The sequence below is a fragment of the Stenella coeruleoalba genome (assembly GCF_951394435.1).
Source record: "Stenella coeruleoalba genome assembly, chromosome: 9".
Classification (NCBI taxonomy): Eukaryota; Metazoa; Chordata; class Mammalia; order Artiodactyla; family Delphinidae; genus Stenella; species Stenella coeruleoalba.
This window is the reverse complement of record NC_137155.1, coordinates 38,199,258-38,225,366: the sequence shown is the minus strand read 5'-3', so window position 1 is coordinate 38,225,366 and position 26,109 is coordinate 38,199,258. Positions and strand designations below refer to the sequence as shown.

Below are 26,109 nucleotides of genomic sequence, written 5' to 3'. Positions count from 1 at the left end.
AAACTTGATTGGGGGTCCACAAGTTGCATGCACTCAAATCATTATTGCAATAAATGAATTTTCTATTTAAAACATCTGATCACTCTAATGTAAAAACGGCATTACTGGATCTTTTTAAAGTTCTTCTTTTGCTAGTGGACCAAAATCTTAACAGCTATTACTTCACTTACAACACACATAAGAAAACTTAAAATTGAAAATGCACATTAATTTAAAAGTCACATTTGATCTAAATGAAAAATCATGCTTAAAATAGTGCTATACAAAGGGATTTTCTGCAGTTTCAATGATTGCCTTCAAGCAGAGAATTCGCTATTAATTTGAGGCAGATACTGATGCTTCTTTAGCATTTTTGTGTTTATGGTTTCCACATGGTCAGTGATATCACTAGAGCTCCCATCACTGATAGTAAAGATTGATAAATATTTCATAGAAGTTATGTATTCATCAACACTTTTTAAAACAAAAATTCATAGAAATGCAGAACTTAATTTTTCATTTAATATTCATTTTTGAGATATATTTGCTGAAAAGTTTTATTGCAAAATAAAAATGCATAATATAACATAATATTTATAAACTACAATGTTTAATTTGTAAGACACCAAGGAAGAGTATTCAAACTTCATTAAACGTTCTTGGCATGACTGCTCATCTTCTCTTCCTCACATGTATTTCATGTACATCTAACCTGTGATTTCCCACATCTCCACTGACAATGCTGATTGCTATATTTGTTCCCATTTGCATCTCACAAGGAGAGGAGAGGCACAGGCCACAGCATAATGGACTGGTATAACAAGTATACCAGTTGGCCAACAAGGGCTTTCAGTGAACATTTATTTTTGTCTTTGAATTCTCTGTACACTGTATTTCACAAGAAGTTGTTGCTTATATGTGGGAAGGATTGGGAAGAGAAAGTTTTTTTGCTTTTTTAGATGAAATGATTATAGGTTAAAGTGAGAACTGTGTTCACTGGACATGTAAGTGTCTTACATCTGACTAGAGGATAACAGCAGAAGCAGGAATGTGCAAATTAGCTCTCAAAACCCTCAAGTTTATTATAATGTATCCATTAATAATAATACTTAAACTAAAAATACAAAATTCTTATGCTAATACTAAATTGAGTTGGATGCTGGGACACCAGGAATAAACCAGAAGAGTCCTGGGTAAACTTAATTATTATGGTCGCAGTAGTTTTAAGACCCTATGTGATTTGGCCCGTCAGTGCTATTCTAATATGCTATCTCTATCCATTCCGCTCCAGCCATGCTGGCCTTCCTGCTAATGTTCCCCAATCGTGTCAAATATTCTCCCATCATGGTGCTTTTCGTCTTGCTCCTCCCTCTGCTTTAAATGTGATTCTATGTGATGACCAAATGGCTTGCTTCCTCATCTCCTTCATATCTATACTCAGTGAGTCTTTCCCTGCTCAGCCTATTTAAAATAACCATCACAGAACACTCACTACCAATGTACACTCTGTTTACCTTCCCTGCTGACATGTGTACATTTTATTAGTTTAATGTGTGCCTTCCTCCACTAAGACCATGAGGGCAGGAAGTGATGTTTCTTTTGTTCATAGTGAATTGGCAGTGCTAAGACTTTTTCCTGACACCTGGTAGCCATTGAATTAATACATGCTGAATCAATTTATATTACTAATACTATTATATATATATATTGATTGCTGTTGTTATTGTTAAACTACCATTTCACTTTTACTTAGTTGTTGAATCATTATTCTGTTTGAGTGTGGACTACATTCAATAGTCCACTGTTATTATTTCTAATTAAATTATAGGAGTACGTTACTACATTATCATTAATAAAGGATTCTGAGATAATCATCTGCTATGAGTTTTCTTATTTTCACTCATTAGTAAGATGCTGTTATTTGACTCCCTGGAGCTGACGGTGAAGTTGTGCCAGGGAGCTTGCTGGACAGGCTTAGATAATAATAGCAAACTGACGATAGTCAAATAAAATAGTTTATGATACTTATTAGAAACTTGCCTTTTGTAGAATAAAATAAGAAACAGGTAGAAGGATATACACAAATGCATTGGTTATTTCCAACAGCCAACTTAGGAGAAAATATTCTTCTAGAGTGTTCAAGGAATTTGGATAAAAAAACCACCTCTAAACAATAACACATGGATCTACAGTCTGTTACTGAGCTCTTCTTTTCTCTGTGAATTGAGTAACCAAAGTTCAGAGTTTTCAACATCTTTAAAGTAATAATCGATTTGTTGATGTTTGTGGAAAGTGACTATAGACTTGTAATGCCCAAAATTCTTTCATGAGGCTAGAAGTTATAGGACTCTTAACCGTAAAGCATGTTACATTTTGTTACTTGTATTTGACATGTTGATCTTTAATACAGATGCATATATCGCTTCTCAAACTCAGTCACTCCATTGATCAAGGCAGAGGCAAAATTATGCTCACACATTTAATTGGGGGGGATTGCAAAATAATCTGCATCATATTTTATGATTAATCATTAGGACTGAAAGGGTCAATTGAGTGCTTTGTTTTTACATTAGCAAAGCAACAATTTTTTTTCCTGGAAATTTGCAGTAGAGCTGCATTGAATTTTGATGAACATGTTCTTAGCATTTTGAGGATTTTGTTCAGCTCTCTGACACAACAAGATTTCATAACAAGAGACATATGTAATATGTCATAGTTCTGATTCAAGAGGGTTTTTATTTAAGTAAAATATGGTAGAAACTTTGTTATATAAAATGATATTTTAAATTAAGAAAGTAATGAAATCTGTGGAATGTGTTATGTGTTTTCTAAATTACAAATTTATTTTAACAGGAGAATGTATTCCAAGGCTTTACTATGGAAATATGTGTGATACTTGGAATATGTGAATCTGTATGTTGACTGTTAAATTTTATTTTTTTAATTATATATGTTTTACAGTTAGTTCAGGTAGATGAAACCAAAGATTTTTTTAAAGCACCTATTTCACAAACAATTCATTGTTGTGATTGTTCACTATGCTGAACAATCTGGAAAATAAGTTACATAATTTAAAAATATTTATCCTATATATTTTTTCAATTCAATAAATACTTGTTATTTTTTACTTAAATATTTTAGGGATGATATGAGAAAAAGCCATCTGTACTTTCATGAAGCTGATAGTCAGAAGGGAACAACCAACATCACGAGTATACAAAAAACTTGATATTAACTTTTCATAAGTCACATTAGCATATGCAGTTGGTATAACAGCTAGAGATGTGCATATTTATTTTAATGTTGTGAAGGAAAAAACATCTCATTCTGTGAAGACCAATGAGCGATATATGTTTTATATTTCATTTTTGCAACTAATTTATACCTCAAAACCATTCATTCAATTATATCATAATATGCTTCATCAGGAAGAAACAACTTACATGGTACAGACTCTAGTTTCAGGTATCTTTAAGTAGTCATTATCAGAGTGAGAGAATTTATGTAAAGAGATACAGTAAAGACAAATAAACATCTATTTCTATCTTGAAAACAAAGATAAAAAGGGAAGTGACCAGAGAGTTTTGGTATTTACTAGATAATTTACACTAGGGATTAGCAGAGATTCGTTACATCAAGAAAAGCATCTAAACAAAATGTTAGAAAAGAAGAATAAAGATAGGACGAGAGAAGAGAGGCATACAAAAAGATCTAAAAATTTGGTATGGTAAAGAGGAACAATGGGGAAAAAAAGGAAATTAAAAGAATGAATAACTGCAGGCTCAGGGTGGCAGATAAAATATTTTTTAAAAAGTGTATCTATAGTACCATTGGAAAACTAATAAACCAGGAATAGAAATGAAATTAAATCACAAATTAGAGTAGTAAAGAGACCTTACAGAATAGAACAACTTAGAAAGCAATACATTGAAAGGTAACTGCTGCAAAAGGCACCCTCTGTCCCCATGGCTGACCCAGGATCAGGGATGGCACAGCTAGAAACAGGGGTGGGAAGAGTTATGACACGTGAGGTCAGCTATGGGATTAAGTGAAGGATTACAGCATAGCCTGGCCAGGGTCCCATTTCAGAGGAGCTACCTGGGGGTTTGCCTCCTGGATAACAACTGAGGAACGGCTCTCTAACAGAAGTGCATGTCTACCATTGGGCATGCAGCCTGGGCACTGGCATCAGATATAAAACAGGGCATTCTCATAGTTATCGAGATGAAAGTAGAAGTTCAATACAATTCCATTCAAACTCATACTTTAAAAAATCGAGACAATAACAACACATTGAAGAGAGTAAATGTCATTAAATTTTGAGAGAATAATTAGGGAGTTACATTATATAAAACAGTCTCCAATGAGAATCAACAAATAGATCCATGAAGCAAAGGAAAGGGAAGCAACAGTCTAACATATATATTATTTCACCATGTATAAAGTACGTCAAATCAGTGGTGAAACAGTGGACAAATGAACAGCTTTTGTTGGGACAGCTAGATTTCAATCTGAAGGAAAAAAATGTTCCATGCCTACATCATCCTAGTCTGTCAACGCATCTCTAAGAAAAATGTAATCTTTAAAGATTAAAGGTTAGAAATTGAAAACAAAATGAAAAATTAATAAAAGACATAACAATATTTCAGTAATTTTGGCTTGAGTAAAGGTTTTTCTAAAATATAAAGTTGAGAAATCATTCAGTGTAGAATTAGCAATGAAAATTTTATATATTTACATGGACAAGAAAAAGAACAAAATATACAAACTGAAAGCACACAGAACAAATGAGAAGAAAACACTTGCAACGTATATAAAATGATAATATTTATACAATAAGATTTTAAAATGAACACAAAAAAGACAAATCAAAAGGAAAATAGGCAAATAAAAGAGCACACGTGTAAAACTGATAGCTAGTGGGAAGCAGCCGCATAGCACAGGGAGATCAGCTCGGTGCCTTGTGACCACCTAGAAGGGTGGGGTAGGGAGGGTGGGAGGGAGATGCAAGAGGGAGGAGATATGGGGATATATGTATATATATATATATATATATAGCTGATTCACTTTGTTATAAAGCAGAAACTAACACACCATTGTAAAGCAATTATACTCCAATAAAGATGTTAAAAAAAAGAAAAAAGAGCATACGTTTTACATAAGAAATCAAAAGTTTAGTATATATAAGACAAAATGCTTGTTTGGAGCACCTGTTGGTTTTGCCTTATTTGACTGTGGGGAAACATGCTGCTGAATGCAGTTTTGGTACGTCTATCAAACAAGGAAACCAACTGCATTGACCCAAACAATGCGGTAGGCACGTGGCCAAATCTAGGCCTATGAGACACTTCTTTTCTGAATTTGAAAAATGTGAAACACAAAGATCACGATAGGTTGCTGGTGCAAAAAACTAATGCTTGTCTAAGAATTTATAGTAATTATTATAAATTTAATGGGGAAGTTACTCTAATTGTAGCATATCAATATGGCCTATAATACCTATTATATAGTAATTAATCTACTAAATCAGTGGTTTTCCATGCTGTCTCCACATAAGCAGCTGGGGAGCTTTTAAGAAACTGAAGTGCCTAAGCCCACCACTCAGATATTCTGAATCTGGCTGTACTCCCAACACCTCCTTCAACCCATACCTATGCCCTCATAGGGAGTTCTCCATTCTCACAGTTTAAGGATAAAAAAACAGATTTACCAGTGCCTCTCCATGATATATCAGAAGTAGCTGGAGGTAGGCTGCTATGGCAGTACAAATAAACTGGGAATAATTTGAGGACAGAAAAGAATGCCATTTGACCTCTGGGCAGTATCTCAAACAATAAAATGTCCTGTTTACCTTTTCTGGACAGAGATGTTTAGAGTTTAGGAAACATACCAATTTAATAGTACTGACTAACAAATACTTCTTACACTATTAAGGACTCGGAAGGGATAAGAATGGAGAATTAGTGATGGAAGCAAAATTTATATGAGTGAATTTCTCAGAATGGACCCATAATTGGGAGTCTAATTGCTCCAAAGGAATGCCAGTTAGCAAGTTTTCTTAGTCACTCCCAGTGAGTGTTCAAAACACTCACGTTCATGTTGGTAGGGTTGGAAGCTTTGGAAGGGATAAACAACATGAATTTATCTTCAACAAGAAGAGTAGGTACTGACTCTGGAGTACTCAACTGTCATCAAATGAACCAATTAGTGAATTCCAATATGTTGCTATACCTCAAGGGAACCTAAGCCAGCTACTTAAGGGTAGCCTAAAATCCCTGGACCCTTTCCATAATGCAACTGCAGCCATTTGTCCTCACTAACTAGACATTTGTTCTAGCAATTGGATTTACTTTTCTTTCCCATTATGCCTGTGTCAATGGTCATAGCAAATGACTTACTGAATGCCTTAACCACTATCATAGTGTCTCACATATTGCTGTCTCCTTTCAAGGAATACCTTCACAGAGAAGGAAGAAAGACAGTGGGCTGATGCCCCTGTGACATAAAGGCCTTCTTATATGTTTTATCAAGGAGAGACAGTTGTCCATAGAACACTGAAATAACCTACTAAAGACTCAATCACTGAATCAGTGGGGGCACTTAAATGGTGTATGATCAAACAGCTATATCATGTGCTCTGAACTATACGATGCTGCTTTACCCAATTCACAAAACATGGTTCTGGGACCTAAATGTAAAGCTTGGTGAGGAAACTTACAATTACACTTAATACTCACTGTGAATCTTAAATTTATGTGTCAAATTGGCTGGGCCACGGATGCCCAGAAAGTTGATCAAGCATTATTTTGAGAGTTTCTGCGAGGGTATTTTTAGATGAGATTTAACATTTAAATCAGTAGACTTCATAAAGCAGACTGCCCTCGCTCATGGGTGACCCCCATCTAATCAGCTGAAGGCCTGATAGAACAAAAGGCAGACCCTAACCCAAGAAAGAGAAAATTCTCCAGCCTGATCACCTTTGAACTGGGATGTTGATTCTTCCTGGTTCTACAGCAGCTCGCCAGCCTTTGGACTCAAACTGGAAGATCAAATTACAGATTTGGATGTGTCAACCTCAATCAGCATGTGAGCCAATTCCTTATAATAAATTTCTCTCTACACATATGTACTATTGGTCTGTTTTACTAAAGAACACTGACTAATACATGCACTTTCAAATATTTTGCTTCACATTCCCTTGGTTTTGAACTCTTAGGGTTGAGATGTTTTAACACCAAAGAGGAATGGCAGCATATGAGACAGTAAAATTTTCATTGAATTGAAGCTAACACTTGGGCATTTTGAGGCTCCTCGTACCACTAGACTAACAGGCAAAAAGACAGATAGGATGTTAACTGGTATAACTGACTCTGATTCCCAAGGAGAAATTAGGTTTGCTGCTATAGAATGGGAAAAGGGAGTACTAATAGGACCTCTACTCCGATCATTGGTTTAGTTGTAAGGGCTAGGTGACATACAGTCACAAACAACCCCAAATCTTCATGGCATAATCTCACAGAGGCTTCTTTATCATCCATTCTACAGGGACGTGGGCTAAGCGGGGCTGGGGGTAGGGGCTCTCTCGCGTGGTTTTCACTCTGGCATCCAAGCTAACCAACGGGCCAATATTGAATACTGCTGGTCACTGTGGTAGAGGAAAAGAAAGAGTGGAAAATTTACTTTCTGCTCACAGTTTATTGTAAGAGAAAGTCATAGAGCCACTCTTAATACCTAAGGTGAAAGGACTGAAATCAAGATCAAGTGCCTGGCAGAAGACCTGGAAATATTTGATAAACAGTACTAATACCGTCAGGTACTACCATGCCTGTCATTCAAGGCACACGAGAAACAAATTCAGCCCTATACAAGCAGTACTACCAAAATCTCAGACCTATCAGGTAAAAATATTTGAGTCACTACGCTGGGGAAACATTTCCAAGAAGCTGAGAAATGTTTTATGTTTCAGCTACAGTTTTCAGTCAGTAGTAAAACCAGGACTATAGACTTTACATGTGTTTTATTCTTTGTATTATTAAGAATATCATTTAATGAAATTCATATTTAGAGTTAAATATGTAATTTTCTTATTACATTTCTGTATATTGAGACCAAATGGATGAAGGGAAAGGAGAAAATAGTCATCTCCAGAGATGTTTTAGAGAACCAGGACTTGAAGCTGGATATAGTAACAATCTGAGACTTGGGATTGTCTACATTTTAGGAGGATGTGTATTTCTGGCTACATATTTAGCAGTAGCAATGTTGAATGGTATTTTTTTTCAACTTTTATGTTCAGAAAAGAAGAGATATTGGATAACTCAATGGTTGGACCGTGGTGAACACCTATTGTTTATTCCCACCGAGAATTCATCTTTCATCCTCAGGTTATACAGCATCCTCATTTGGCTTTGAGGAGACAAACAATTTAGATAATAGTCTTGACAGGACTGTTAAGTCAAGATGCTCCATCCCAAAGTAGCCAAGGCTGTGGCATGGGAAACAAGAGAGGCTAATAAATATGCTTCTCCTGGGGATATAAATTTTGAATATAAAAGCAAGAATACCAGAAACAATTGGAATCAATTTCTCTTAGCAGTAACTCCTACGGACTCTGTCTTTTTAGTCATAATTTCCTCAAATTGTCCTGATTCCTATCCTTTCTGAAACATAGTTCTTCATTTTTCCATTAATTATATGAGCTACTTCACAATTTTCCAGTAAACTCTATTTTGGATCATAAGCCAGATTATATTTCTGTTGTTTATAGAAAAGTCAATCTAACTAATGCCATATTCAACTTTATAACTGATTAGCCATGCAAATAAAAATGATAAGGATATATTTTCACCTAGTATATTTAACAATAATAAAAATTACTGAAGATAGCCAATTTAAAGTAGGGCATGGGAAATAAAACATTAGATATTGCTGCTGGGATTATAATTTGATACAAACTTTTTGTATAGTAATTTGGCAGAACCTGAGAAGTAAAACTGAAAATATTTGAATATGCTTCTAAAAACAGATAAATTGATAGACATTAACTTAAATTATGCCAATTATTTAAAAGTGCAGGCAATGTAAATATTTCCCAATAACAGAATAGTTAATAAAACTATGGAATACTGTGCAGCTCTTAAAAACATTTAAACTGATCAATATCTACTGAACTCAAACAATATCCACCATATGCTTTTGAGTAAAAGGAAGCAAGTTGCAGAGCAGTAAAAAAAAACTACAGTCTAAGTTATATTAAAATATCCATTTATCTATGCAACACATATATGTGTGTGTCTATATATGAATATATTGTATATATATGAATACATTCTATACATTCTATACATACAGTTTTTATATTTATAGAAGTTCTTGGAGGATATGCACAAACAATTCACAATAATATACTTGAGAGGTGGTAGTGCTTAAAGTGGGGCCCTTAACTTAATTTCTAAATAATATTCATTGTAGTGTGGAATTGTACAAGTACACTTATTACTTTTATTTTTCAGTATATTAAACTAGAGAAGATAATAGGATGGCTAACAGTTAAAGAGTAAAAGGAAACATGTAATAGATATTTAAAGTGGAGTAGGAAAAAAATAAAATGAGAAAAGGCTAAAATCAAAGTTATTGCAATAAATTTACATAGAGCTACAAAGTGATTATGTTATTGATTATTAATTAATAAATGATATTGATAACAAATAACAGTCATCGAGGACATATTATGTGGTAAGCACATTTTTATATGCTTCATGGGTAGCACCCAACTTAATTTTATAACTAGCCTATGAGGCAGGTACTATTCCTTCATTTCACGGAAAAGACCATGACGACACAGGGTGGTTAAATGATAAGGTTTATAATTAGCAGAGTCGTTACGTATTTAGTTTAACTATAAAATACAAGCAAATCCTGGATTTACTTGGTCTGGTGGACCTACAGAGGTCTTGGAGTAGCTAAACTTCTTAATGCAAAATTCCTTAATCCTGCAGATTAAGAGCTACTTCTTTGAAGTTCAGAGAATACTAAAGAACAAGAAAAAGAGGCATCCTGACTGAGCTTCTGTGTTAATATCAAGACTTTACTTTTCCTTGTCTTTAACTAGACTGGAACGTCCAGCATGTGTCTCACCTAGCCAATAATCTGACCATGATCCTCTACCTGGTAGAGTCTGGAGTTTGACAAAAGCAGTGTTCTGAACTAAATTCCTGTGGTGAGCCTGCCTTCTACAGCAAGGAGTTCCACACATCATGGCTCAGCATTTGGAAACTAGCCCTGGACAACAGGTAGCAGTCAATGGAAGAAAAAGATGAGTATAATTGTGGGAGCCTGTGCTAATTAATTGCATATTATTTACATTTATCTAACATGAGATATGATGGCATAAATTTTATTCTGAGTATTTAAAAGACAATTTTAACAGTTGGTTTCTCATTTCTGAGAATAACCTAGAAGACTTATTTTAACCATACCGATTTTGTTTTTTTTTAAAGAAGTTTAGTTATAGAGCTTTTCTCTACTTCATCTGGTCTAATGTTTACTATCATGTTGATAGAGAGAAATCAGATCAGTGGAAGAAAATGACATTAATTAGTTAACTAGGCCAAGTTAATGATGAATTATTTCAGTGCATACTTGGGATATCAAAAGTATATGTATCTGTTGAAAAATAATTGTATTTCACGACACCTTGCCTATTAATAAAGTATCTTATAAAAGAGTGATATGTATTAGAGTTTGTAAGTAGTAAGTGAAAAAATCATATTATGATTTCCATTCTTTGTTAATGAGAAGAATTTAAAAAAAAGTTTTTTTTATTCTGTAGTAGATCTATGTCCTATATTTAATAAACGGAAGGAGAGCAGTTCTTCTAACACATAGATGGTTTAGTAATTTAAGGACCCAGCTAATATATGTGTATGTCTGTGGTGTGATTATTATTAACATTACTACTAGCAGTATGAGAATTACTTCACAATATTTAGAAAGGAGGAAAATCTTATTGAAACAGGTCATTTTGAAAAACAGCACCTGCGTCAGTTTCTCTTATGTAGTTGATATTCAACGTTGTTTTGTATACTAATCTGGCTGCTGTATTTGAATAAAATTACTTCTATGTTTGTCTGGCTGCTTATTTAATTAATTAGTGTTAAATGAATTAATGGTAATGATATATATAGGCTTACCCTGGCATTGGTCCATTTCCAGCAAGACTGTAAACCTGACGAGGATTTAGCAGATATTGGAATTTTCTGTAAATTCTATAAAGATGAAAATATGGAAGGAAAAAATAAAATTTAGTGATATTTTTATTCTAAATATGCACATGCGTTTAGAACACCCTCTATCCTGCTTTGGAATGTTATTTAGCTAATAAGAGTTCAAATTAATATTTTAAAATATCAGTATACAATTAGTTAAATATCTTCTCTTAATAGATCCTTGGGAAATTTACAGATTATTGGGCCAATGTAACAGAGATGAAAGTTACTTATCCCATATGTGAAATGGGATTGGACACTGTATGCATGAAAGTAAAGACTGTGACTTTAGCTGCTTAATTATTTCACATGAACAATCATCTTGATGAGCTAGATCACAAAATTGCTAAACGTTTTCTACAGGCACATATTAAATAATTCATTTTTTTCTGAAAGAACTCAATCTTTGCGTAACAAATGCAACAGAAATGTTTCTAAGTACACACACATCCCATATCAGAATTCTGAGACAAAATATTAAAAGTGAAGGAATATATTTGGTTTTTAAAATTAGTTTTTATATATACATGTGAAAATATTACTATATATCTTAACATATTCATATTATGTGTACTGAAACTCTCCAAATATCTACTTATATCCTCCCACGTCCTTGTGCAATACCCTCACATTCTAGATCTTGAATAATGATATCACCTAGCATCTCAAGAATGATCTTAGAGTCATTCTCAGTACCTCCTTTTCCCCAGCACCTAAAATCGAGGACAATCCTGCACCTTCTAACTAAGTAATGTCTATCATACCTGGTTATTCTCACTGCCTTACAAGTTCTCTCACCAGCTTTGTAAAAGTCTTGCCTATTCAGCCTTCTTCTGTACTTCTATTTAAGTACAGTCATGTTGTTTCCATGATGAAAAGTTCCTGTCAGTGGCAAATTACTTTTTTTTTTTTTTTTTTTTTTTTGCAGTATGCAGGTCTCTCACTGTTGTGGCCTCTCCCGTTGTGGAGCACAGGCTCCGGACGCGCAGGCTCAGCGGCTGTGGCTCACGGGCCCAGCCGCTCTGCAGCATGTGGGATCTTCCCGGACAGGGGCACGAACCCGTGTCCCCTGCATTGGCAGGTGGACTCTCAACCACTGCGCCACCAGGGAAGCCCGCAAGTTACTTATTAAATATTTTATTATATTTAAAATAGTTTATGTCTCGTCTTTCTCCTCCTTCCTCTTAAACTTCAACCTCGCTGAATATCTCTTGGTTCCCTACCAAAACACCACACCTCTTTCCACACATCTGTCTTTTTTCTTCCTTCACCTGGCAAACATCTACTTATATCAGAACCAACTCAAAAGCTAGACTTCTGAGTCTTCAGAGACAATCATTTCTTCCTCTGAACTTCCATAGCACTTTTATTTTAAACATTCCTAGCTTAGCTTTTGCCTTGGGGTTACTGTAGTAAATCTGTTTACGTGTCTGCCTCCCTGTATGACCGTGTCTTCTGTCTCATCCCCAGTTCCTAGTAGAGACTGGATTCCCTCAAGTGTTGCTGTCTGAATGATGTGTGAACATTTTCACACCTGTTGACTGGTATGGGAAACTATGTGTGAATATATAATTGTTACCTTTTTCTGCTTATCTAATACATCGAAGAAGAAAACCTACATATTTTGAAAGGAAAACCCTGAATAGAATTCCATTATTTGTGAAAGATGCTTCTTATGCATTCAGGAGAATTTATGACTGCATTAATAATAGATCTCCTTTAAACATATTTATAATTCTTTTGACTTTGAACAGTCCCTGTGGGTGTATAAAGGACAAAGCATAAGTGGGTGTGCATATAGGAGCACTCAAATATCCTCCCTCTCCCCCATTAAATTTAATTTACTGATGACTTCAGTGCATCTATCTGTAGATATATATTTTTTAATTTAAAGAAAATTATTTTTATGTACTGGGAGAAGAGGGAGGCAGATATTCAATTAAGGGTCATTCTACATTATTAATGTTATCTTAATTTGAGGGGAATGTTTCCATTAGAAATATATATTTTTTCACTTGATACTTCATTTGTTTCTAATTTCCAACATGAATTTAAGTCTCATCTAATGCTTTGTGAAGAGTTTACTTCTTTTTCAAGATATCCATAATATATACAACTAACAAACTGTGAGTAGGAAAGGAGAAAATAATTTTAGCATCATTATTCATTTATATACCTAAAAGTGAGGCAACTATTCTCTTTAATAAAGCATTGTAAATATTTTATATTATTAAGTCACCAGTTATTTAAAATAACTTGTCTTATTTAGCAGAGTTAAAAGTATAACTATATGATGATAAAAGGGAAAATTTTTTAAGTAGAAATAATATTTTGTTGAATGGAAAATGACCATTCTTCATTTAATTGAAATGAAGCTGGAAAGTTAAATGGTAGGAGAGGAAATTACTTTTCAAAATTCCTTTATTCATGGAAACATTTCAATTTCATTATTTGGTGAAACCACAATGTAAATTTCTATTTTATTATCATAGCGTCTGTGTGAGTGCTTTTATCTGATTGCTCATTTTTTGGCTGGAATTAGTAAAGAGTTCTAGAAATTATTAAGAAAGGTACAACTGCATTTCTGTTTCTGACACTCCTTCTTAGAAGGACATAAGATTTACTCTTCAATGTGGTGATTTTCAGATTTTTATTAAATATTATGATTTAATCATTAATTTTACAAAAAGGAAAATTTTTTGTTGTCCACATGAATACTGAGATACCTGGTAATGCAGCTCATTGTTATTCTGATTAAATATACTGTGCTTCTCCAGGATATATGGCATCATGTTCTCCAAATGAACATGCAGAAAATCATTATAATATATTTTGTCTAGAAGCTGGATATAAATTCTGTTTCTAACTACTGGGCAATCATTTACCTGAAGTCACCTTGTTGACCATTTAGAGAACCAATTTTCATTCAACAGTATTTATGGAGCCATGTTGTATGCAAAGCTCCTTGTTAATGGCTAGGGGTGATAGGCAGGGTAGAGAGAATTCAGACACCTGAGATATGATAATAAAAATATCTACAAAAGGCCATTATTATATTAAAATTTCAACTGTAAAAACAAGGAGAGATCATACCAATATACATTGTTATATAGAGATGAGAGTAACACTTATTTCACATTAAAATTAGTGAACCATGAGGTATAATATTTTTAAATGTTTTTATACTATAAATTTAGTTTATCTTTTTACAGATATATAACATAGTAAATAAATGTGATTTTTAAAAACATACCGTTCTCCTTGCTTCCCACCACTTTTGGGGTTCACAAAAACTAAAAGTGGATGAGTACCAGGAACAGGAGTGATCTAGAAGAAAAGTTGAATACGTGGACAAATTATTTATATTATATATAAAGAGAACCCCCCCGTTATTTCTAAGTCGTGAAATGCCAATTAGCAAATTCAAGAATATGGTTCTTTTGTTCTGTAATGTGGATAGAGGATACATAGATAACAGATAGATCTAATTAGCAACATAATTAAATCCTGTGCTTTGACTCCATATATATCAAAATAAATACCCACTCCACTAAGAGGTGATTTTTCTAGCTAGGAATAGGGCAGAGGGGAAGGCAGCTATGAAAAGGGAATAACCTCTCAATAGCTAGGAGATGAAAACAATAGGTACAATTCGTGGGATCGTGTGTAAACCATCCAGAATAGAGCGGATTATGGTGGTAGAAAAGATTAGAAAAGAAAGGGATCAAAGTTTAAGTGAGCCCTACTCTTATAGACAATCCCTACTTTAGAGCTTTATAGCACATTTGGAATCCATCTTCCCAACCACTTGTAAACTAGAATCTAAATAAGATGGTTTGAGGCCACTTTCAGTCAGAGTCCCCATCTATACGATGTTTCCTCCATGCTTTCTTTTCCTGCTTGAGAAGAGATGCCAGTTAATCCAGTCTATTTGCTAAACAGGAATCCATTAAATTGACTGTGTCCCTATATGCCATGCACTGCTTTCATCACTATACATTCTCCTTTTAACCAAAAAAAGTGCCTGTCTTAGTGGAGCTTATATTCTGGTGGAGAAACAGACAAGAAACAAACAAATAAGGACTTCCCTAGTAGTCCAGTGGTTAAGAATCCACCTTCCAATGCAGGGCACATGGGTTCAATCCCTGGTCAGGGAACTATGATCCCACATGCTGCGGGGAAGCCCACGCACCACAACTAGAGAGAAGCCTGTGCTGCAGGGAAAGACCCCGCGTGCCACAGCAAAGATCCCACATGCTGCAACTAAAACCCGACGCAGCCAAAAAAATAAATAAATAAATATTTTTAAAAAAGAGAAACAAACAAATAAATATACATTTTGTAGTGAAAAGTATCACCAGAAATAAAGCAGGTAAGGTGCTAGCACTTCATCGGTTGGGGGCAGAAACTGTTTTTGATAGAGTGGCAAAGGAGAACACTTGTATTTTACTTGAATTCAATGTTAAGAGGTAAGCTGTTTTAAATAAGAGTATTCCTATTCAGTGTATACCTATGTAACTCCCATCTAAACATAGTTTGATAAAACAATATTTTAATAACAAAAATATGCAACCAATGCAGTCCTCTAAATATTAAGTTGAAAAGTTTTAGATCAATTTACTTTTTGAAAGTAGAGTCAAAGTGTCCTTCATTGCTCTAGTATTTTTCCCTTAGAAAGTACCTGAAATATTTAATGAGAAGACTAAAAACAACCATTTTACCATATCAGGTTCTTCCTTTTGCTTAAACAATATAAGTTAAAATACCCTACCAACATATTTTCCTCCAATTCTTGTGAAATGCCATTTTTCTAATGAGTATAGGCACTGGGAAACTGTTGAAATCTTCACACTATATGAGAAGGTTGAGTAAAATATTCTCAATTCTTATACTCTTACCCAACTTGTTCCCATTACAATCTATTCTTTCTGACTCTGTTTTACTTCCTCTTGTAAAGAGGACACATGGGTTTTGTCCCATGTGTCCTCTTTACAATTTGATTTGTCTCTCATTCAGTTGGGAGATGAGATGGACAAGCTGGATCTGTAGTAACTCCTCAGCTCTTCACCCCTGAACTCCATGTGCTCAATCAGCTACTGGACAGAAAGTACCTACTAGCTTAAGACACTGTGCTATAAACTTGCAATGTGACTTCCCCCTCCCCCCATTAAAAGAAACACCAAAACACACCTCTGACTACTAGTATTCAGTTTCCTTTACTTCTCATTCTATTACAAAATCAGATAGAACTCCTAAAGTTTTCACATGCAAAAAGTAAGACTAACAAATGTGGATTTTAGTTGATTTTTGCATTTAATTTGAATTGTTATTCCTTATTTTTAAAGAGAGGGGAGATTCTCAAGGTAATTAAAATATTTTAGCAAAACATAACATCTGAATCCAAATACTAATTAGGATGATTGTCCCAAAATTCAATATTCAGTTTACCATTACATGAAATTACATTAAGTTCATTTGGGCAAATTTCCATATTCATTTGAAAATATATTTTGGAATAACTTTCAGAAATATTTATTAATTGAAGTGTTTAAAGGCATAATTATGACTTATCAAATAAAGGACAGTACCACGCTACAGAAAATTGTGTTCTGAGGAAACACTATTACAAACAAATAAAGATCCCACTAAACTATATTATGGTCTGTAGAGGATCTGAAAATATGAAAATATAAAATATAAAAATATAAAAACCTAGATGTCATTTTTAGGGGTGAGTAGATGGATAATTAGATCAAATGGATTAGAAAAATAGGAGAGAATCTAGATAAAGAATTTAGGATAACGATGATACTCTACAAGTGATAAAAGTCAAGAACCCAAAACGGAAGTACAGGAAACAATAAAATCAAATTAGCCAACTTTTCCTCACATATCCCCTTAACATAAATTCTGCTTGTAAAATAAGACTGTATAAAAATTGGAAACTTTAGATATTTATTTGTAAGTTAACAGGGACTGTGGAATACCCCTTTGACAATGATTCTAACAGATTAAAACACCTGACCTAATGTAATCTCCATTTAAGGAGTAGTATGTGATTCAATATCAAACCCACTAAAACTCTGGTTTTAGGGGATCATTTAATGGTGGTATTTATACAAGAAATGTCAAGGTTTCAGGCAAATCGGCATCGTTTTCAATGCTCATTCAAAAAGCTTTTAAATTCTGCTAAACTTTGGTACTATAAAAAGAAGGTCAATCTAGCAGAGTAAATTTAGCTGCCAGGAGACCAAAGGCAGCGTTTTTTAGATTTGAGAGCCAAAGACCTACAGTACTGCATAGCCATTTTCAAATCTACAAGTTAAAAATAAACAACTTCTGTGTTCACTAATAGTCCTGAAATAAGAAGCAGCATCTTAGTGACAGAGACTGCAATTTGTCACTTAATTCTCATATTCCTCTTCATCCTTAGTAAAAGAACCCTGAGTTTTAGGATTGCCTACATATGAGGACATTCTCTTATGTAAACATAGCACGACCACCAAAATAGAGAACTTAACACGATTCTGGACTAGCTGCTTTTGTTATAAAAGCCATTATTGAGACAACTGGTGAAACTTGAATGGGCTCTAAGGATTAGATAGCACTAATGTATCAATTTTATATTCAAGTTCACTAATTCTCTTTTGAACTGTATCTAATATAGTCTTTAACAGGACAAATTTTGGTTTTTTTACTTTCATACAATAATTCTGAAATAAGATATAAAACTCATTTATTTTGAAAAGTGATGTACTGTCATCCTAAAATGTCATATGCATTTTGTTATAGACTTTAGCGGGATGGGAAGCAGTTAGACAAAAATACAAGTATTTAAAAAATTCTGTTAGCCTAAAACTATTTGATCTTGGGACTAAATATTTTTATAGCACTTGAAGTAATTTCAAGTGGAACAGTATATAAAACAGATGAAAAGCAAATTACTATGTCTGAAGTGTGAAAGAACCCTGAACCTGTTCTCAGCTTCCCATCACCCCACTCTTGTGCTTGAGGCATCTCTACGGAGTCCTGGGCTTCTCAAAACAGTTTTTAAAAAAAACATCGGGGGGCTTCCCTGGTGGCGCAGTGGTTGAGAGTCCGCCTGCCGATGCAGGGGACACGGGTTCGTGCCCCGGTCCGGGAAGATCCCACATGCCACGGAGCGGCTAGGCCAGTGAGCCATGGCCGCTGAGCCTGCGCGTCCGGAGCCTGTGCTCCGCAATGGGAGAGGCCACAACAGTGAGAGACCCGCGTACCGCAAAAACAAACAAACAAACAAAAACATCAGGATAGGGTAATACAGTATAACAAAGAAAATACTGACGGTGGGAGAAAGTGTTTAGGAATATTTTACAGCATGTGTGGTACTTGAAATCTTGCAGAATGGTTATAAATTAGGTGTGAAGGACACTGCAAGAGCAAACAGAATGGATTCTCCTCTATAAAGAATAGAGCTAATCACGTGAGATCGTATTTACTCACATAAAGGGGCAGTTTCAATCATATAGAGTAAACACTGAAGAATAGGACTTTAGGGTCAGACTGGTTTGGGATCCCAGTTCAACCATTCCTCTCTACAGATATGCTCTCCCTTAGTGCCATCAATACGCCTTTCACTCCCAAATTCATAACTGTCCTCACCCTTGAATTCTAGATTCACATATCTGTCTGCCTGCTCGACGTTTCCATTTGGATATCTAACAGCATCAGAAATTTCGTTCCAAACTTTATTCATCCAGATCCTTTTCCATCTCAGTCAATGGCAACTTCATCATTGCAGTTCCATGGGCCAAAGTTCTTGAGATGTCCCTACCCTTCACTTCTTAATGAGGCCTAATCCCACTATCTGACTTAAAATTATAGACAACTCTCAGCCCTGACACATCTTATCTTATTCAGTTCCATTTTTTTCATTCCATTTATAACCTAGCACATTATATGGATGGAGACATGGACTCACTTTAGAGGACTTAGGGAGTTAAAATGACAGTGAAGAGCTGATTATAAGAATCAACAGGCCTGAGGACCCCAAGTGGGCATACACACACACATCATCAAAGAAAAGGAGTTAATTTTATACACACTCTATACATTTCTGTATAGTGCATATATGTATGTTTACAGTATTGGGAACTATAAGGATGAGATATTACAAATAATAAAGACAGTAGGGATAGAGAAAAGCAGTTGTGGTGGGGAAAACACTAGTTCAGTTTTAGATATTTCAGTATAAAAGTTCCCCTTTTTATCTTTTGCTAAGAGTATTACAAACTAGACTTTTTGGTTTGCAAGTGATGCTTATGCTTGGAAACTTTTTTCAAAGAATAATTAGGGACACAGTAACGTCGGCTTAATACAGTTTAAACAACAGTTCTGTTTTTTTACTTATTTGTTCACATGTGGATAATCATCTGTATTTTCACATCTATTGCACATTAAGGAATTGTAGTTTCAATGACATTTGATCATATGTATTAAGTGTAAACCTATGGTATGAGCGATGACAAAGACGGAGTACCTAACCACCTCTATTTGAAGTCCCCTAGGACTGGGGTTAATTAATGAGACTCATCCTAAGGTTATACATGATCTATTACTTCCTCTAATTAGAAATAATAATCCTGATCATTATGCTGGTTAGCTGGAAAGAAGTAAGATGAATGTGCTTAACTATGATTAATAGTCTTTAAGTAGTGTAAATCTCTTCTGTCACTGAGTTATATGCAAACTGGGCTGCAACTCAATGCTTTTTTATGATATATATAATTTTTAAAACTTGCAGAAAGAATTTTCTGTAAGAACTTTTTACCTTTTATGATAAAGAATAAGCATTTTATTATTTTAAAATTGATTACCACAACAAAAATGACTTATTTTTCCATTTTGTATGAAATGGTTATCCAATAATTTTATTCTCTTACCTTTTAAATATTTTCTCCCAAATTATGTGAATACCTATGTGCATGATATTTTAGTCCATTCTGCTGAGGTGAAACAGACCACTGCATGTGATTATATACCAATATTTTTTTAAGTAAAAAAATTTTAATGATGATGATTACAGTATTTACTTACTGCTGTTTTATAAGGGCTGATGTCTTCCCTTTGCTAACTGACAACTTTACCTGACACTTTTTTTTTTTTTTCTTTGCAGTACGCGGGCCTGTCACTGTTGTGGCCTCCCCAGGACTGGGGCATGAACCCGTGACCCCTGCATAGGCAGGCAGACTCTCAACAACTGCGCCACCAGGGAAGCCCTACCTGACACTTTTATATGTCAAAGAAAGCTATGAAAAGTTACTATCTGGTTAGAGAAATGAAACACATCCACAGAGAAAGTTAATCACCTATTGTTTTTGATGTGATTAATTTAGTTGTAATAAGATTGAAAATTTTGGATCCTTTTTGAATAAAAAAGAAAACACAACTTACATTGCTATGTCAGTTTAAAGTCTTTAGAACACTCCGCATGCACCATTTAATTTTGGTTCTGATGTCTGAGTGAAGTCAGATGTAACTACACAAATCTTAGGAAACTGAGACTAAAGCAGTTATAATTCTAGTGCATTCATGCTTTTTATTTCAAACTTTGCAAGAATGTAATAGTACATGGAAGAGCAAGGTGGTCAGAAATATAGCATTTCTGGACCTGTTAAAATTTGTTAACCAAGGAGACAGGGATTTTAGGAGTAAAACAAACTCTGAGTCACATGGTCCTCATTCACACCTCACTAACTGTGAGGCCCTAGAAATAATTTGACTTCAGAACATCAATATGCTCATTTTTAAAGTGCTAATAATAATATTTATCATATGTTAGAGAGTTAAGAATTCATAATTACCTCATATGTTCATTGAGAGGTGTCACTTAATACACATAAAATATCATCACAGTGCCTAGAATATACTGTTTAACAAATGATGCGTGTTTCCCTTCCATGTTGAGAAGTATGTGCCTAGCCATATGTAAAATATACTTGAATTTTAAAATTAGGTTTCCCTTTTGTTATTTTCATTGCAGGAACCCAGAGCGACTAAAGATTTAAACTAATTGATATTGTCAACTGACTTATTAAAACTACAAATGTTGATTATTTTCCACTAAAAATTTCACAGGATCACTTAACAAACTAAAAGCTTTTGCTATCAAAATTATGAATAGATTTCATATTTGGGGCTTTCAATGAGATCGCTTAACACCCAAGTATGCCTTTCAAAAGGTGTGGACACTGATTTTCTCTTTCGATAATTAACTTCTATACTCTCTAACCAATGTAAATAAATTTATTGTTCCCAATTTCCTCTTTTTACATTTGAGTTTAATAATTCATGAACAATATTCTATTCTCAATGTGTTTTATTATGTCAAAACAAAGCAGTAAACTGGTTATCAATATTTAAGCAATAATTATTAAATTTTCAATGAGATATTCAAAACAATGAAGAAGCAAGCATTTAGGCAACTGCTGTGTGCTCTCAACCGTGCTTGTAAATTAAGAAATATAAAAGACATAATAACCCGCAGAATCACAGATAAAATAATAAATGAAAAAAGATATAAAATCATGTATACTGAACACAACTATGTGACATAATATATCTTTGTGCGGTAAGAGGTTGGTAAATTTTCTTGGAGAACATGAAACTTGAAGCCTATTCTTAAGGAAAGGAATTAAAAATTGGAAGAGAGAAACGTATAGGTAGGAAAACAAAACAAAAGAACTTAATCCATAGATTAAGCCAAATTCTTTGATTGTGCTCATGTTTGACTGAGAAACAGAGGCAAATAATTACAATAGATTCAATCTGTAGGATGCCTTAAAATACAGATGGAAAGAAATGTTACTTTTGATGTCAGAGACCCTAGGGGTAATTTAGAGGTTTTTAAAGTACTCAAAACATGATTTTGAGCTACCTGTGTTAATTTAAACTAGAAATATACATGGAGTTTTAATTTCAACTTAAAATATTGGAAGATATGGATAAATTATAATAGATTTTATTAAATAAACTTTCTTTTTTGTAAGATTAATTTATTTATGGCTGTGTTGGGTCTTCGTTGCTGCGCGCGGGCTTTCTCTAGCTGTGGTGAGCGGGGGCTACTCTTCGTTGTGGAGCATGGGCTCTAGGTGTGTGGACTTCAGTAGTTGTGGCACTCGGGCTCAGTAGTTGTGGCACTCGGGCTCAGTAGTTGTGGCTCACGGGCTCTAGAGCGCAGGCTCAGTAATTGTGGCACATGGGCTTAGTTGCTCCAAGGCATGTGGGATATTCCCAGACCAGGGCTCGAACCCATGTCCCCTGCATTGGCAGGTGGATTCTTAACCACTGTGCCACCAGGGAAGCCCAGATTCTTTATTTTTATTATTGATTTAGAAAAAAATTCCACACAAGTAGAGTTCATTTTATTATTTTCTGAAGACATTTTGTGAGTCAAAATCACTTCCAAATAGATATAATAATATGTGCGGAGAACGTATACATAGAAATAAATAATGCATATGTATATAATAAAGGTATATATGTAGTAATAATTTGCCAAAACTTCAGATTGACACAAGATCTCTTACCAAGTTGAGTTTAAATGGAGATAACATCATAAATGATTAATCCAATCAGAATGTCACTCTGTCAATCAACTATAAAACTGACATCTTGATAAATTAATAAAAATGTTTCTGAAATTGTCAAGTGAACAAATTTGCACATTAAATAAACGTGTTGATAGCTGGACATATGCCCTTCTAAGAGCATGGAAGTAACAAATATGAAAGCTACAAACATTTGGATTAAAAAAAATCATACCTGTAGGCCTTGTCCATCCACAGTAACAGAGTTGGCTCTTTGCATTTTGTTCTTGTCAATCACTTTGTTTGACAGCTGGAAACCACCCTTTTCCTTTTTCACTGTTGCTTGTCTTTCCTGTAAGGAAAAAATCTTTTATAAAAGTACTGAATTGTTTCACTACAATGGGCAACATAGAGAAGAATTTCATGGCTACAAACTTGGGCCCAGGTTCCAAATTTGGAGTTTCTAGTGAATAATATGAAAGCTAATGTTTTCTACTGGCTCAAAATATATGATAGATGTATGATCAAAATATCAGTTAAAGAAAGGATGTGAAAGAAAACCAAACTGTATTATCCCTACGTACCCAATTATGACTCTGTTAAAAATTATTAAAGAACACTAAAGCTAATCATTTTCAAAAACAATGGTGCAGATAATAATACAGGATTGTAATGGAAAGGATTTGGTACTAAGCACTGAAAATAATGCTTATAAATACATGCAATATTGAAAATGAATACATGATGGACCCTTAAGCTACTATTGATTATCAAGAATGGCACATAACTTAAAACACACATTCCATCCCAGCTAATTGCTACGTTCACCATAATAGAAAAATTTTTTATAGTGGTATTCTTCCTGTTTCTATTTCCTCTCTTTTCACTCTTTTCAACACAACCCAATAAACTTTTATCACCATTAATCCACTAAATCAGCTTTTATTAAAATCACCAATGACCTGCTCATTTGCGCCTCACCTGTTGGTCAGTCTTCACCTTCTCAATTTTTAAACACAGTTTGACAGAATTGACATCTACCCTCTAGAAAACACGCCTCAACTGGGTTCCGGGACACTTCTTTCTCTTAGCTCTCCTCTTACTTGACTAGCTGCTCCCTCATAGTTTTTTTTGTTGATTTCTCCTCCAGCTTTATAATCTGTAACGTTTAACACTTGACCTCTCCCTTGGACTGCTCATCTCCACAATCTATACTCACTCCCTAGGTAACTTCATTTAAAACCAAGGCTTTCAATTTCACTTTGATAATGAAGACTTGCCTACCCACCTTAAAAATAAATCCCAAACTGGACGATTATTCACCACAGGCATCATCACATGGTTTAAGCACCCGTTATTTGCCTTAATTATCGTAGCCATCACCTTAATGGACCAATCAGCGTCCATCTTTTGTCTCCCTACAGTCAATTTTCTATATAACAGCCACACTTATCCCCTTTTACTCACTCCAGCTACAACTACCTCACCTTTGTTTCTTGATCACAACATTTGTGCTCTTAAAACAGGGATCTTGCAACCACTCTGAACTCTGCTGGACTGTTCTTGCTCCTGGTCAAATGTAAGACAGGCTACTCTATTCCTGTGTGTGTGTGTGTGCACTGTTTCACATCAGATTCTAGATCAGTGCCTGATAAAATCCCCATAAATGAATGTGGAAATAAATTAATCTTAACACTAAAAAATCAAAAAATTTAAAGTGCCTGAAATATTGTGTTGAGAAGGACTCCTGGGGCATGTCTAGGTTTGTTGTGAAAAACTGTCCTGATCAATTAGCAATGTCTGCCATGTGTGCTTAAAAGTTTGAGTGCCACGTATTTCCTATCACTTATTCAGATATATATACATTTCTGTTCCTATATTTACATATATCTTGTCGATTACTTTTCAATTACTGTAATTTAGGAAAATATTTTAAGTGGAAATATTTTAAAAGTAAAGCTCTTTTTAAATATATTAGGGCCAGATGGAACAGAAAACGTCTCAGACCAAAATAAATGCTAATCAGTGTAGTCCTTTTATAGTCCTTGCAATTTCATGGTGTAAAAATACTGAATATATTTTTTGTGTGGCTGAAAATGGATGGTGTAATAGGATTCCTGAAATTCAAATTCTTTGGAAAATGATGTACTTTCATATAAGCATAATTTCTGGCAAAAATATTGATATTTTAAAAAATAGATCATTTTTTCTAAGCTTGCAAATAACATTTTGTCCATAGATAGTTAAGGGTATAATGCATAAATGAGTGAATTATAGGATGAGGTTTGGAATCAGACATCCCAAGTGGAATCCCATCTCTGCTACTTAAATACTATGTAGACTTAGAGAACGTACTCTTATTCAAAATGGAGTTAGTAATACCTATTTCTCAAAGTTGTGTATGGCTTGACAGAAAATGTATAAAGTTCTAATATTGTGCCTATATTAGTGTATGTGCTCAATAAATGAAAGTTATTGTGAATTATGTAAAATAGGTATGGTTCTTCCGTTAGGGTGCTCATCAATGTCACCATTATGCAAAATGCTTGTTATATTTCCAAATACATATATATGAAAAGATCCACTACTAGTTACAACAGGCATATGTTTAAATAAGTAAAGCTCAATGTTTATATTAGAAAATCCACAGCAGCTTGTGCTGAATGCAAGCATGTAACACTGTTGGTGGGTATGGGAATAATTTTTTTCCGGGTTCTAGCATGCAGGTAAATAAAACATGGGAACAATGTTCTATAAAAATCTATATTGTGAAAGTTATAACTTATCTTATATGTCTTATATTCTGCCATGTAATCCAACAATTATTATTTAGTATTTAATTCCTAAATGCTTAGGTTATAAGAAGTAAAATAAAATTTTAGCCACATTGGAACTTGGTATTTGTGACCAGACTGTTTATAAATGTAATTCTGGAAATTTAAGACATGTAAGTATATGTCTGTAAAGAGTTACCAAATTATCTATAAATATTATTTTATTCTTAGCTATGCATATAGCTAGGGAGAATCCTGTGTGGTGAGAATCTCCAGCTAACAGTTAGCAGTTGATTAAGTGGTTTCATGTCTCTCCAGGGAGTCATCCCTCTGAATAAATTGTGGATTAAACTAAACTAATGCTTTCTAGTAGCAACTGTAGCAACTGAAATATAAAAAGAAATTTTAAAACTCTAAATTGTGTTTTCAATTGATAAGATTTTCTTTTTGAAATCTAGACTCATAAGAGGTATATAACAAGTTAATAAAAAAATCTTCAGTCTACCCATTGGCAGGTGAATT

At 34.2% G+C, this 26,109-nt stretch overlaps 1 protein-coding gene across 24 annotated transcripts in view; it reads right to left on the bottom strand.

Moving 5' to 3' along the window:
• Nucleotides 1–26,109, bottom strand: part of DGKB (diacylglycerol kinase beta) — a 909,303-nt gene that overhangs the window by 424,654 nt on the left and 458,540 nt on the right. For all 24 annotated transcript variants that reach the window (XM_079932538.1, XM_079932527.1, XM_079932534.1 and 21 more), the window contains 3 exons: nucleotides 23,049–23,165; nucleotides 14,500–14,573; nucleotides 11,172–11,246 (listed from right to left, as the gene is read on the bottom strand). In XM_079932538.1, coding sequence (XP_079788664.1) covers nucleotides 11,172–11,246; nucleotides 14,500–14,573; nucleotides 23,049–23,165 — 266 coding nt within the window. The remainder of the gene's footprint in view (nucleotides 1–11,171; nucleotides 11,247–14,499; nucleotides 14,574–23,048; nucleotides 23,166–26,109) is intronic.